Source organism: Papio anubis, chromosome 3, assembly GCF_008728515.1.
Source record: "Papio anubis isolate 15944 chromosome 3, Panubis1.0, whole genome shotgun sequence".
Lineage (NCBI taxonomy): Eukaryota > Metazoa > Chordata > Mammalia > Primates > Cercopithecidae > Papio > Papio anubis.
Window position 1 is genome coordinate 161,436,464 of NC_044978.1, and position 15,601 is coordinate 161,452,064.

General features: G+C 40.2%; 1 protein-coding gene across 3 annotated transcripts in view; it reads right to left on the bottom strand.

The window, feature by feature from the left end:
- ZCCHC4 (zinc finger CCHC-type containing 4) overlaps window positions 1-15,373 on the bottom strand; it is a 56,450-nt gene extending 41,077 nt beyond the window's left edge. For 2 of the 3 annotated variants that reach the window (XM_009206619.4, XM_003898550.5), the window contains exons 1-3: window positions 15,205-15,371; window positions 14,010-14,128; window positions 12,780-12,862 (exon numbers count right to left, since the gene is read on the bottom strand). In XM_009206619.4, coding sequence (XP_009204883.2) covers window positions 12,780-12,862; window positions 14,010-14,128; window positions 15,205-15,331 — 329 coding nt within the window. In that variant the 5' untranslated portion in view covers window positions 15,332-15,371. Of the gene's footprint in view, window positions 1-12,779; window positions 12,863-14,009; window positions 14,129-15,204 lie in introns of all 3 variants that reach the window. The other variant, XM_031664686.1, reaches the window with a different exon arrangement.
- Between the last annotated feature and the right edge of the window lie 228 nt (window positions 15,374-15,601).

A 15,601-nucleotide genomic window follows, 5' to 3' on the forward strand; every position in this document is an offset into this window, starting at 1 on the left:
GAGCCACTGCACTTGGCCAGAATTATTTAAAATCAATGATAGGCCAGACGCAGTGGCTCACACCTATAATCCTAACACTTTGAGAGGCCAAGGTGAGAGGATCGCTTGAGCCCAGGAGTTCGAGACCAGCATGGGAAACATGGCAAGACCCTGTCTCTACAAAAAATACAAAAATTAGCCAGGTGTGATGGCAAGCGCCTGTAGTTGCAGCTGCTCAGGAGGCTGAGGTGGGGGGACTGCTTGAGCCTGGGAGGTCAAGGCTGCAGTGAGCCGTGATTGCGCCAAAGCACTCCAGCCTGGGTGACAGAGCAAGATCCTTTCTCTAAACAAACAAACAATGATAAAGAGAAACCAGAGGAAAAAAGATAGATTGTGGACTGAGCACGGTGGCTCAAGCCTGTAATCCCAACACTTTGGGAGGCTGAGGTGGGCGGATCACTTGAGGTCAGGAGTTCGAGACCAGCCTGGCCAACATGGCGAAACCCCTTCTCTATGAAAAATACAAAAATTAGCTGGGCATAGTGGTGGGTGCCTATGATCCCAGCTACTCAGGAGGCCAAGGCAAGAGAATTGCTTGAACTCGGGAGGCAGAGGTGGCAGTGAGCCGAGATCGCACCACTGCACTCTAGCCTGGGAGACAGAGTGAGACTCCATCTTGGGGGAAGAAAAAAAGATAGATTATGTACAGAGGAACAGAGATAAAGATAAAAATGACATCAGGCTTCTCACTGAAAACAATACAAGCAAGATGACATTGGATCAATACCAATTCTATGCAAATTCTTTCAAAAAACTGGAGAACACTTCCCAATTCATTTCATGAGGCCACCATTATCCCAATACCAAAACCAGGGGAAAAAATACAAGAAAACTACAGACAAACATGCCTCATGAACACAAACTCAAAAATTATTAACAAAATGTTAGCAAATCAAAACCAGCAATATATAAAAAGGTTATTACATCATGACCAAATATAGTTTATCCTAGCAAAGCAAGGTTGTTTAAAAGTTTGAATTCAATCAATGTAATTCATATTAACAGGTTTTTTTGAAAAAAAGATAATTTCATTAGGTGCCCCCCCCAAAAAAGCACTTGACAAAATCAAACACCCACTGATGATAAAGATCCTCAGGCTAGGTATGGTGATTCATGCCTATAATCTCAGCACTCTGGGAAGCCTGAGTCAGGAGGACTGCTTGAGCCCAGGAGTTTGAGACCTGCCTGGGCAACACAGTAAGATCCTCATCTCTTCAAAAAGTAAAGAAATTAGCTGGGTGTGGTAGTACGCACTGATAGTCCCAGCTACTGGGGAGGCTGAGGTGGGAGGATCACTTGAACCCAGGAGGTAGAAGCTACAGTGAGCCATGATTGTCCCACTGCACTTCAATCTGGGTGACAGAGCGAGACAGATAAGAAAGAAAAGAAAGAAAAAACAGACAGGAAGAGAAGGAGGGAAGGAGGGAAGGAGGGAGGGAGGGAGAGATAGAGGGAGGGAGGGACATTCTCAAAAAACTAGGAATAGAGGGGAACTTCTACAAGCTGATAGAGGGCATCTAAGAAAACCTATTACTAATACCATACAGCTGAAAGACTGAATGCATTTCCCCAAGACGGGGACAAAGCAAAGATGTCTGCTGTCAGCCTTCTACTCAACCTTGACTAAGGGTTTCTAGCCAGTTTGATAAGACAAGATAAAAAAACAAAAGACATAAATTGGAAAGGAAACATTAAAACTTATTTATTCACAGACAACATGATCATACATGTATAAAATCCTAAGGAAATCTTCAAAAAGCCTGCTAGAACTAGTAAGTAAGCTTATCAAAACTTCTAAATAAAAGATCAATATATAAAATCAACTGTATTGTTAGAGACTAGCAATAGACAATTAGAAACGTAAATTTAAAAAAAATTTATAACTGCATTAAAATACACGAAATACTTCGTGATAAATCTGACAAAAGATGTGTAACTGTAGTACACTGAAAATTACAAAGCATCACCAAGAAAAATTAAAGATGACTTAGTAACTGAAGAGATACACCACAGTCACAGACTAGAAAACTCAATATTAGTAAGATGTCAATGCTCCCCAAATGTATCTATAAAATCAACACACTGTCAATCAAAATCACAGCAGGATGTTTTGTAGAAACTGAAAACCTCATTCAAAAAATGAATATGAAAATAAAAAGGACCTAGAATAGCCTAAACAACTTTGAAAACAATGGACAAAATGAGAAGACTTACACTACTCTATTTCAAGAAGACATTAAAAAGTCACAGTAATCAAGACAATATGGTATTTATGTAAAGATATACCTATAGGTCGAGGGAAGAAAATAGTCCAGAAAAAAACCCACATATAAAGTCAACTGATTTTTGAGAAAGGTGCTGCAGTAAGCTGAATGATGCCCCCTCACTCCCCACATCCTACCAAAGACAATATGGAACCTGTGAATACATGTATAGGACCAAAGAGAATTTACAGATGTCATGAAGTCACGAATCTTAACATGTGGAGATTATCCTGGGTCATCTGGGTAGACTCAATATAATCACAAGGGTCCTTATAAGCAAAAGGCAGTGGAATGAGGGAGAAGATGACGTGGTGACAGAAGCAGAGACTGGAGTGTTGTGCTATGAAAACGGAGCAAGGGGCCACAGCCAAAAGACGTAGGTGGCCCCGGATGCTAGAATAAAGCAAGAAATGAATACTCTCAGAGTCTTCAAAAGGAACGAGCCCCGCCAACAGCTTCACTTTAACCTGCTTTAGTTGATTTTGGACATTGGGCCTCCAGAACTGGAAAAATAAATCTATGTTGTTGTAAACCACTAAGCTTGTGATAAGTTGTCCCAGCAGGGTGACAAATCAATTTAGCGAGGAAAGGATAATACTATCAACAAATGGTGCTGGAAAAGTTTTTTGTTTTTTTGTGGGTTTTTTTCACTCTAATCCCATAGCAGATAAGGTGCTGGAAAAGTTTGAAAGCCATAGGCAAAGCAATGAACCTTGACTCTTACCTCACTTCATATAAAAAAAAGAACCCCGAATAGATCATAGACCTAACTCTAAGACCTAAAACTAGAAAACTTTAAAGAAAACATATTGGAAAATAATAATGACTGGGTTTGGCAAAGATTTCTTAAATAAGACTCAAGCACAAAGTGTAAGAATCAATAAACTGAACTTCGTCATGACTTAAAATTTTTTTCTTCAAAAGATACTCTTAAGTGACAAAAAATAAATAAATTGGACTTAATAAAAAATTTTAAGCTTTTGCACAGCAAAGGACACCATTAAGAAACTGAAAAGACAGCACAGTGGCTCACGCCTATAATCCTAGCACTTTGGGAGGCTGAGGCAGGCAGAGCACTTGAGGTCAGGAGTTCAAAATCAGCCCGGCCAACATGGTGAAATACCATCTCTACTAAAAAAAAAAAAAATTAGCTGGGTGTGGTGGCACACGCCTGTAATCCCAGTCACTCAGGAGGCTGAGGCACGAGAATCACTTGAACTCGGGAGGCAGAGGTTGCGGCGAGCTGAGATGGCACCGCTGCCAAAAAAAAAAAAAGAGAGTGAAAAGACGACCCAAGAATGGCAGAAAATATTTGCAAATTATATGTCAGGTAAAGGACTGTATCCACAATACATAAGGAATAACTCAACAATAAAAAGACAATTAGCCCAATTCAAAAATAGCAAAGGAACGGAATAGACATTTCTCCAAAGATAATACAAAAATAGTCAATAAGCACATAAAAAGATGCTCTACGCCATAAACACAAATTAAAATCACAATTCAATATCACTTCACAATGGCTACAATTAAAAGGACAGATAATAACAAGTGTTGTAGGAGACAGGAAAAAATCTGATTCCTCCTACATTGCTGATAGGAATGCAAAACGGTGCAGCCACTTTGGAGAAGTTTGGCCGTTTTGGAAAAATTAAACGTATATCCACCATATGATCCAGCCACTCTGTTCCTAGTATTTACCCAAGAGAAATAAAAGCATGAGTCCATACAAAGACACATACATAAATGTTCATAGCAGCTTTTTTCTAAGAGTCAGTAGCTGGAGGAAACTTACACGCCTACAAACAGGTGAATGGAAACATCCATGCAGTGGAACATTATTCATGAATAAAGGAATGAACTGTTGACAAACACATCAACATGGATGAATAACAAAAATATTTATGCTAAATAAATGAATGCACCTGCCCTTAAAAAACAGTACATACGTTACATACTGGCCAGGCACAGTGGCTCACGCCTGTAATCCCAGCACTTTGGGAGCCAAGACGGGCAGATCACGAGGTCAGGAGATAGAGACCATCCTGGCCAACATGGTGAAACCCCGTCTCCACTAAAATACAAAAAAAAAAAAAAAAAATTAGCCGGGCGTGGCGTGCACCTGTAGTCCCAGCTACTCGGGAGGCTGAGGCAGGAGAATTGCTTGAACCCTGGAGGCGGAGACTGCAGTGAGCTGAGATCGTACCACTGCACTCCAGCCTGGCAACACAGTGAGATTCCGTCTCAAAAAAAAAAACAAAAAAAAACCGGACATACTGTACCTACTGTATGATTACCTTTATATAAACTTATAGAAGATGCAGACTAATCTATAGTGACAGAAAGCAGATCAGTGGATGTCTGGGGACCCTAGGGGTGCAGGGATATAGAATAGGGGGGCAGGCAGAAACTTCTGAAGGTAATAGTATGTTCATTATCTTGACTGTGGTGATGATTTCACAGGCAGATGTATACGTCAAAATTCATCAAATGGTACATTTTAAATATGTGCAACTTATTATATGTAAAGTATCGTACCTTAGTAAAGGTAAAAATGTTGGGGGAAAAGTGAATTTTCCGCTAACAATCCCCATATCACTAGGGTGACCACACATCCCGGGTTGCCCAGGACAGTCCCAGTTGACATCTTCCATCCTGGAGTTCCATCTGGTTATTGCCTCCTTCCCCTCCAGTCTCAAAAAGTATCTAGGTCTGGATTTAAATTCTACAGTCACCCTACATACAACCCCCATAATATTGTGAAAATTAAATCAAATTCCAAAAGTGCTATATCACAAACAGTAATAATCAGTGGTATTTTTTAAAAAATGATCCTGATTAATCAACTTTGGAAGTTGCTGCAGTACCGAATCATTTTTCTAACAACTAGTTAAAAAGGACAGGAGGGGAAGGATGAAACATTTATCTTTCCTTTCCCACATCAATGCTAACAGTTGATGAAACCAAGTTCTTTTTTCCAGAAGAATTACAGCTAATGAATGCATAAGCAATGACAAGATTCCAAAACCCTTTACAACCTCTGGGCAACGATCATCAGTTACCACTAAAATCATTAGGCAAAGGGCTGATGGGGAGCTTTGTAATGGATGCTTTATCGCTGGCTAATACCTGAACACGTGATTAATCTTAATATCACAAAAAGTGAAAAACCAAACATTATCTGCCTTTTGATGTGAGGCAAAGAATTAGCCTTAAGAGGCGACTATAGTTGCTACTGGAGAAGGAGAAATGCAGAGGTGGAAACAGGAGTGTTGATTGTTCTTTGCAAAATACACTCTCATAGAACGATTTGATTCTCCTACCACATATAGATTTTTTAAACAGAGATACAATTCATGTACCATATAATTCACCCTTTCAACGTGGACAATTCAGGTGAGGTGCAGTGGTTCATGCCTGTAATCCCAGCACTTTGGGAGACTAAGGTGGGTGGATCGCTTGAGGCCAGGAGTTCAAGACAAGCCTGACCAACATGGCAAAACCCCATCTCTACTAAAAATACAAAAATTAGCCGGGCATGGTGGTGTGCACCTGTAATTTCAGCTACTTGGGAGGTTGAGACACGAGAATCTCTTGAACCCGGGAGGCGAAGGTTACAGTGATCCAAGATCACGACGCCACTGTACTCCAGCCTGGGTGACACAGTGAGGCTCTGTCTCAAAAAAAATAAAAAAAAATAAAGTGTACGATTCAGTGGGTTTTGAACAGAAGTCTTTTATAAATTAAAAAAAGGTTAAATCAAAAATTATATGTGGCTATTGTATGATTCTGTTTATATGAAACGTTTAGAATAGGCAAATCCATTGAGACAGAAAGTAAAATAGTGGTTTCTAGAGGTTGGGGTGGGGAGTGGGGAAATGGGAGTAACTGCTGACAGGCATGAGGTTTCCTTTAGAGGTGATGAAAATGTTCTGGAAATAGATTGTGATAGTTGTACATCTTTGTACAGTGAGCCATGATCATGCCACTGCATTCCAGCCTGCGTGAGAGAGCAAGACCCTATCTCAAAAACAAACAAATAAATAAAAAGAGAGCCTGTCAGCCTGCATCACAAAGCAAAATCCAACCACCCTATTTCATCATTTCTAAGGTATATATTTTTTCATATTTTAGCATCTGCAATATGGAGATAAGATTTATAATTGCTGTTAGCCAGACAGAGGCCAAGATGTAGTTTAGAACTCGTGAAAACTTGGTCCTTGCTCTTGAAGCTGTCATGTCTTCAGGCAAGTGTTGTGCATGGCTGGAACTACGGGTGGAGAGTTAATTGCCATCACCCTGTGATTCATTACTGAAACACATCATGTACATTCAGTCAGCCACCAGAACAGAGCAACAAGACATACATTTGATATCAGAGAAGTAAATATCCCTTGGCCAGGTACTGTGGCTCACACCTATAATCCCAGCTACCCGGGAGGCTGAGGCAGGAGGATCACTTGAGTCCAGGAGTTCCAGATCATCTTGGGCAATATATTGAGACCCCCAACTCTAAAAATATTTTAAAACATTAGCCAGAGCTGGGCGCAGTGGCTCATACCTATAATCCCAGTACTTTTGGAGGCTGAGGCGGGTAGATCACTTGAGGCCAGGTCAGCCTGGCCAACATGGTGAAACCCTGTCTCTACTAAAAATACAAAAATTAGCTGGGCATGGCAGTGGGCACCTGTAATCCCAGCTACTCCGGAGGCTGAGGCAAGAGAGTCGCTTGAACCCCAGAAGCAGAGGTTGCAGTGAGCCAAGATCACGCCACTGCACTCCAGCCTAGGCGACAGATGAAGACTCCATCTCAGACAAGCAAACAAACAAACAAATTAGCCAGGAAGACCCCTTGATCCCAAAAGTTTGAAGCTACAATGAGCTATGAATGCACCACTGCACTCCTGCCTGGGCAACAGATGAAACTCTGTCTCCAAAAAAAGAAAGAAAAGGAAAGAAGAGAAAGAAAGAAAAGGAAAGGAAGAAAGAGCGGCAGCAAGAGTGAAAGAGAGTGAGCGAGAGAGAGAGAGGGAGAGAGAAAGAAAAAAAGAGACAGAGAGAGAAAAGAAAGAAAAAATATTCCTGGTTGAAAGAATAACAACAATAATTAAGGCCTTTAGAGGACCTAAGAAAGGAAAATACCACAAGTAGAGGAAGTTGTATCGGGTTTTGTTACTCAAATGTGGTCATAAAGGACTACCTATCACCCACTGAGTAACACCAGCTGAAGGCTGAAGTTGCAAAATCACTAGGAAGGGAGGAGAGAAAGTTCAAAGCAATGAGGGGCTGCTGTGGAGATGATTCACTCACCATGAGGAGCTGAGTTTAATCATTTTTAGAAGAAGGAACAGAAGAACACTGAAAATGAACCTCCACTTACATGATACATCTTTGTGCTTTGTCAATTACCTCTTTCCTTTACATATTTCCAAACTGCCCTTCAGAAAGCTTCGCTGCTAGTTTATTAACCTTTTCTTGATAAAAGATAAACTGAGATCTTGTGCATATTTCTCTCTACTCAAAATCACAACATAATCAGCAACTATCATGCCTTAAATTTAACATTCAGACATACGGCCTTCTAAAAGTTTGGTAGACAGAACATGAGAATGTGAAGCGCTCAAGATTACTCAGCTCTCCCCGCTTATTCGTATTTACAACACATTCCCCAAGGGGAGGGAAATTCATTCTGCTGCATGGCTCAGCATGATTCACAAATTGCAGGCTAGCATTTTGAAATGTCATTTTTATTGATCTCCATTTGATGTTCCATTTGCCTTTCCTGGAGTACACAAATTATGTTTATGGCATTTCTCTAATAGCAGACTTTGAAAATCTCAGTTTAAATGAGATCTGAAAAAAAATAACCAAATATCAACGAAACAAAACTATTTGGATGCACATAAATTAATGCTGATTTTAGCATTTAAATATCTTCCCTGAGACTTCATAGGTCACAACAAGGGTGCAAACATACTATATAATAAACATAATAACACATTTCAGAGCATAACAGGCAGCTAAAAACTATAAAACAAAGCAAATCTCAGGCAGGAAATGTAAATATGTCAACTGAACACATATGAAACATAAAGCATGATTCAAAGAGTGAGATTAGAAAAATGAAAATCAAATCCTATTCTGTAAACCTAGAAATCTGTGCAGCGTCACCAGTCCCGTAATAAAAATCAGCTACCAGGTCAATTTATCTTGCTAGCTACCGTAAGTCCTTACGAATGATTTTAAAAATAAATTAGTCAATGAAAAGCTATTGTAACCACACAAAAACATGAAAAAATTTGCTTTATAGAATATGTACAATTTTTTTAAGAATCAGTACAAAGTTCAAATGCAGTTTAATATTTTCAAATATAATAGTTGTTTAATAAGCTAACTTATAAATGAGTTATACAAAATTAAATTATCCACATTAGAAAATAATTACACTCTCAAGCAATAGTACATCATCCTTAGGTCTATTCACATGTAAGAATGAACTGCTAGTCTCAAGCTGAAGACAAAGAGAATAGATTATTTACTATGCCTTTGATTTCAAAAAGCCAAAGTCATAATAGGACTCTTTATCTTAAGACACTGAATATTTTCAGAAGAATGACTGATTTCAAACTGCTCCATAGAAAGCATATAATAAAGCATAGGAACATTGATTACAAAGTGATACAGTGAAATCAATGATATTAAATTTCTACCCATCTTCCAAAACCTGCTCAGATGCCCTCTCCTTACTTATTGATCACCTAAGCCACAAGTTACCCCTAAGACATCTGACTTCCAAAGCACTTAGCCTTTTCTACGAATACTGTGGATACTTAACACACCTTACTTTATACTAAATAATCTTTATCTATATATCTCCACCCATTACTAGCATTTTAAATGTTATTTGAGTCTTCAATAAATACCTGCTGAATGAATGAATGAGTCAATGACTGACTAGGTGGATAGATGTTTGTTTGGAGACTTCTGGCAACAAAATCCAAGGTAATGGGTCACAGATGGTTTAAGATATTGAAAAGCATTTTATTGAGACATGCTGGCAAGAATTAGCACTAGATAAAAGATGAAATTATGGCCCCCCCAAAAAAATAACCTTTTGGAAATTCTTTAATAATTCTTATTTTACCCAGTTTTTATGTTCTAATTAATATAAAATATGAATTTCAATTTTTTATCAAAAAAACATACTCTGGCACTACAAAGATAAGAACAGTGGTTTAGGCCTGGCATGATGGCTCATGCCTATAATCTAACACTGGGAGGCCAAAGATGGAGCCAGATCACCTGAGGTCAGGAGTCTGACACCAGCCTGGCCAACATGGTAAAACCTTGTCTCTACTAAAAATATAAAAATTAGCTGGGCATGGTGGCAGGTGCCTGTAATCCCAGCTACTCAGAGGCTTGAGACAGGAGAATCACTTGAACCCAGGAGGTAGAGGTGGCAGTGAGCCAAGATCGTGCCACTGCACTCTAGCCTGGGTGACAAGAGTGAAACTCTCTCTCAGGAAAAAAAAAAAAAAAAGGTTGAAAAAAAAAAAAAAAAAAAAAAAGAACAGTGGTTTAGCTCCAAACTAAAATTTTACTATGCATAGAAATAAGATCACTTAGATTTTCTTACAGAGTTTAATTAAATCACCAATATCCTTCTAATAGAAACATGTTTATCAGATAAAAGTGTTAAGGACAGAATATGAAACTATTATACATTATGGCCACAAACAAACCTGGCATAGGAAAAGAAGCCAGAAGGAAATAATACAAAATGACCAAGGTGATGACTTCAAAGGAAGAAACTACGGGCCATGTGTTTCTACTTTCTCCATCTTCAATACTCTATTTTCTCTCAATAATCATTATGATAGATCTCTACATAAGTCCTTACCTTTTCTCTCCTTACATATCCTCAAATTAAATCGCTATGCATCATATATTACTATCTGCTTTTACATTTAAAAATAACCTTTTAGAATCAGCCATAAGATGAATCACAGCTTAGTACTTCTCATAGACTGAACGTGATAAAGTATAACTCCTACAAGCCTCAATTTTCTCATCTAAGTAAACCACCTCTGCAGGACTAAATAAGATCTCATGTAAAACACCTAGCAGCACAGCGCCAACCTCACAGTAGTGCTCCATTTTCTTTTCTTTTCTTTTTTTTTTGAGACAGGGTCTCACTCTGTCACCTAGGCTGGAGTGTAGTAGCATGATCTTGGCTCACTGCAGCCTCTGCCTCCCAGGTTCAAGCGATTCTCCTGCATCAGCCTCCCAAGTAGCTGGGATTACAGGCGCCTGCCACTACGCCTGGCTATGTTTTGTAATTCTACTGGAGATGGGATTTCACCATGTTGGCTAAGCTGGTCTTGAACTCCTGACCTCAAGTGATCCACCCACCTCAGCCTCCCAAAGTGCTGGGATTACAGGTGTGAGCCACCGTGCCTGGCCTTGATTTTCTTTAATTCCCTTTTCAAGATGTTCTGGGTGATGACTGAATTCCCATACAGTAAATACACAGACATCTCTGATTAACCACTGTAGTTAAGGGGTAATCAAATTATCTTGAGAAATGCCTCTTGTATCAAAGGACTTTAAAATCTACTACTAAACAGCTCAGGAAAAATATAAATAGACCCCAGTACTCCTCTGTGCTTAGTCTAAATGAGGCTTCACAATCTTTCTGAACACAGCAGCCCAGGTAAAATGAAGGAGCTGCCATAAAAGTGAAAACCTATTTGTCATCAGTAACCTAGACAAGAGGCTTTTTAAGGAGCTTCTTCCAGCACATACTGTATAATGTCAGTGACACAGGTGAGAGGCAAATTCTTTTCACAAGTTTGTTGAAAAATTAAATCTATGACTCTAATCCACCCAATAAAACATTTCAACAATGTAGATTTTTAAAAATAGATGTTTAGAGATTTTTCAAGTTTGGTTTAGTATTTCAAAAAAGAAACATCACAGCAAATCTTCATGACAATGGATCTGATAATGGATTCTGATCTGTACACCAAAAGCACAAGCAACAACAAAAAAATTGATAAACTGAACTTCATTGAAATTAAAAACTCTTGTGCTTCAAAGGACATCAAGAAGGTGAAAAAACAACCTACAGAATGGGAGAAAATATTTGCAAATCATATATTTGATAAGGGTGTAATATCCAGAACATATAAAGAACTCCTGTGACTCAACAACAAAAAGATAACCCAATTAAAAATGGAAAAAGGACTTGAATAGACATTTCTCCAAGATCCTACATAAATAGCCAATAAGCACATGAAATGATGATTCACATCATTAGTAATCTGGTAGAAAACAAAAATCAAAGCTGCAATGACATACCGCTTCACATACACTAGGATGGCTATAATCAGAAAAACAAGAAATAAAAAATGTTGGCAAGGATGCGGAGAAATTGGAACACGTATACCCTCCTGGTGGGAATGTAAAATGGTGCAGCCACTATGGAAAGCAGTTTGGCGGTTCCTCAAAAAACTAAACACAGAATTACTGACAATTCCACTCCTAGGTATATATCCAAAAGAATTGAAGACAGGATCCCAAACTGTATACCAATGTTCATTGAAGCATCATTCACAACAGCAAAAAAGTAGACACAGCCCAAGTGTCCATCAACAGATGAACAGATTTTTTAAATGTGGTATAGACAGACAATGGATATTATTCAGTTGTAAAAAGGAATACAGTTCTGATACATGCTACAACATGCATGAACCTTGAAGACATTATGCTACGTAAAATAAGCCAGACCCAAAAGGACAAATACTGTATAATCTCGTTTATATGAGGTACACAGAACTGTCAAATTCATAGCAACAAAAATAGTTGGGCACAGTGGCTCATGCCCGTAACCCTTGCAGTTTGGGAGGCTGAGGTGGGCGGATCCCTTGAACCCAGGAGTTCTAGACCAGGAGTTCTGGGCAACATAGGAAGATCTTGTCTCTATGAAAAATAATAATAAATTAGCTGGGTGTGGTGGCGTGTGCCTTAAGTCCCAGCTACTCAGGAGGCTAAGGTGGAGGACTGCTTGAGCCCAGGAGGTTGAGGCTATAGTGAGTCGTGACAGCACCACTGCACTTCAGCCTGGGCAACACAGAGTGAGACCCTGTCTCGAAAAAAACAACCACAAAAATAAATCAGAGGTTACCAAGGTTTGGGAGGAGGTGGAATGAGGAGTTACAGCGTAATGGTGGCAGTTTCTGCTTGGAGTGATGAAAAAGTTTTGCAAATAGGGACGATGGTTACACAACACCATGAATGTACTTAATGTCACTGAATTGCATGCTTGAAAATGATTAAAATGGCAAATTTTATATTATATATATATAACTACAATAAAAATAAATAAAAGAAAGTAAACTTAAAGGCACAGAAAAAGGCAACAACAAAGAAACATGACAGCTAAACTAATAAAGAAAAATGACACCGCATCAGTACCTTTCCACACACTGCCTTCGGGACAGGGGAGGCTGACATCTTCGGTTATGAGCTTCTCGGGCAGCAAGTCTAGCTCCTGACAACTGAAACAGAGTACAAAACCCATTGAATAAACTGGGAAATCTCTATCATCCTAGAAGAACTGGCAACACATTCTGACATCAAGAAGCCAGAAATTCAACCAATTCAACAGGCATTCATTTTAGGGGAAAACAAAACAGTGAAAACTGGGTCAATTCTAGAGCAGCTTGAAGCAATATCCAGCATATTAAAGCACTGAGATTAACATATGTTCACTGTAGCATCATCCACAATAGCAAAAAGGTGGACACAAGCCACGTATTCACCTTAATGGGTTTGCAGAAGAGTGGTATATGATACTGTTTTACCACAAACCTAACAAAACTGAAAATTCTCTTGTCAAAGCTTTCAGAAACTTCAACTGGAGCCGAGTTCAAGAGAATACCAAGTTCATAACTATATCTCTAAATGTCTTCATTGGTCATCTAATAGCTGTATAAGGGATGTTCAATGCAAATGTTCAAAAAAAGTGTTTTTAACACTTTCTGGAATGATCATGATTTCTCTTTAGTGAGAAATCTATATTTGCCAACAGTGCTATCGACTGAATGCTTGTGCCCCCTAAAATTCGTATGTTGAAGCCTTAACCCCAATGTGATGGTATTTAAATGAGGGGCCTCTGGGAGGTAATTAGGTCAAGAGGGTAGAGCCCTCGTGAATGAGATTAGTGTCCTTCTAAGACAGACAGTACTTGCTTCCTCTCTCTGGGAAATGACGATATAATGAAAGGATGGTCCTCTGCAAATCAGGAAGAGGACAGGACCTACACCAGACACCAGATCTGCCAGCATCTTGATCCTGCACTTCCCAGTATCCAGAACTGTGAGAAACAGATGTCTGTCGTTTAAGCCACACAACCTACGGTACTTCTGTTATAGAAGCCCCAGCTAAGACACAGAAGATCAGTCACCCAATATTACCGCCTCAGAGTCTTATGGAGAATTAAGACTTTGAGACAGTAGTTTAAGGTATCAGTATTCAGAGTAAGCATGAACTGCAGTTTTCTGAACCAACAAACATAATATCTCCATCTCTCTTAAGAGATTTTCTTATATGTTCAGACCGCATATTTTTATTGGTTTACACATTCTCAACAAAGTTGTCACATACACCAAAAATAAAAAATAAATATCCAAAATGTTGATATACCTTTTCATCTTCCCACTGAAAAAAATTACAGTCTTTTCTATCTCTACAGGCTGAACAGGCATAAAACCTCCGAGTTTCTTCTTTCCCTTGGGTCACCTTTACAAACAGAAGAGTGGGTCCTAGTTCCAGAATAGAAAAAAAAAACAAAAAGTGTCAACAGTCATCTGCGTCAAGTTCTTAGTTTTCACCGCCCTTAAATAAAATTTGTTTGAGCTTTACGCACAATTTATCATAATTAAATCCATTTCTTTGGTTGGTTGTTTTTTGTTTTGTTTTCTTGAGACAGGGTCTCCCTCTGTAGCCCAGTGGCAACATCATGGTTCACTGCGATCTCTGCCTCCTAGCCTCAAGGGATTCTCCCGCCTCAGCCTCCCGAGTAGCTGGGACTACAGCTGCGTGTCTCCAGCTGTTTTTATTTTTTGTAGAGACAGGGTATCACCATTTTTGCCTGGGCTAGTCTCAAACTCCTGGGCTCAAGCGATCTGCCCGCCTCGGCCTCCCAAAGTGCTGGGACTACAGGTGCACGCCACCATGCCGGCTTCTCTGTTTAATGAATGTTTCTTTTCTCTCTGTTACAACATTCCGGCAGTGACTACTCATAAATAATTTTTGAAAACAGGTCTCTCCAGGAAGAAAATGCTACTGTCGGTATAGCTGCTGTCTACGTTGTGAATGTTACAAACGTGAGACTAAAACAAGGAAGGGACTCAGAGAATTGAGGACTTTGACATCTCTTGCGCGTTTACCCTTGCAGCGAAAACCTGAGCTTTGAGTTGGACACGCCCATTTTCTGTAAGTTAGACAAAGTCTAGTTCGCAGGCAAGGATTACACTCTGTCTTTCTCCCTAATTTTTTATTTTTGAAGGGACAGCAAATCAACAAATGAAATCCCCAAGTACTTGTCAACGAGAACTATTCAATACCATGCATCCTTCTCTTTGCCTACCTTTCTGCCCCTTCCCCCCCAAAAAGAGATGAAATAGTCCTGGAGCCAAAACCACAAGAGTGGAGACTTCCTCTGAATGTTTCTCAAGTAAGTTGAAAAACACCACGTTCCGAGGAAGGACTATTTTCTAGACTGCACACTGGTGAGAGAAAAGAGGCTGATAAAAATACAGGAGCCCCAAAAGCCACTTCCAAGCCAATTCACACCCTCAGCGCCCGGCAGTTAGGCTGAGCCCAGACTCTGACCCACCGTGAGGGCACAGCGGGGCGGGGACGGCGGGATCCGAGGGAAGCACCACCTCCATTCCCGAGCTCCCCCGGCACTCTGCGCTGCCCTCTGCCTCCACGGCTTCAAACCCATCCCTGAGGGCCGCCATCTTCCCGCCGCCGTCCCGAAAGCCTCAGTACGAACCAAGAATGCTGAGAAAGAGCGCCCCCGCGACCCAAAGCGACCGACAGCGCCCCCAGGCGCTTAGGAGGAGCTGGGGCGGGGGCTGCCGCGGCGGAGGCCACGCCCCGAAACGCAGTCCCCGCTCACCTGGGGGCTGCACATAAGCGGCCCCTAGCGGTGGGGCTCGCAGGTCACTCGTGGGACCTGTGCCATGAGCTCAGCGCCTGAAAGCACCCTCTTTTCTTAAGAATATAGC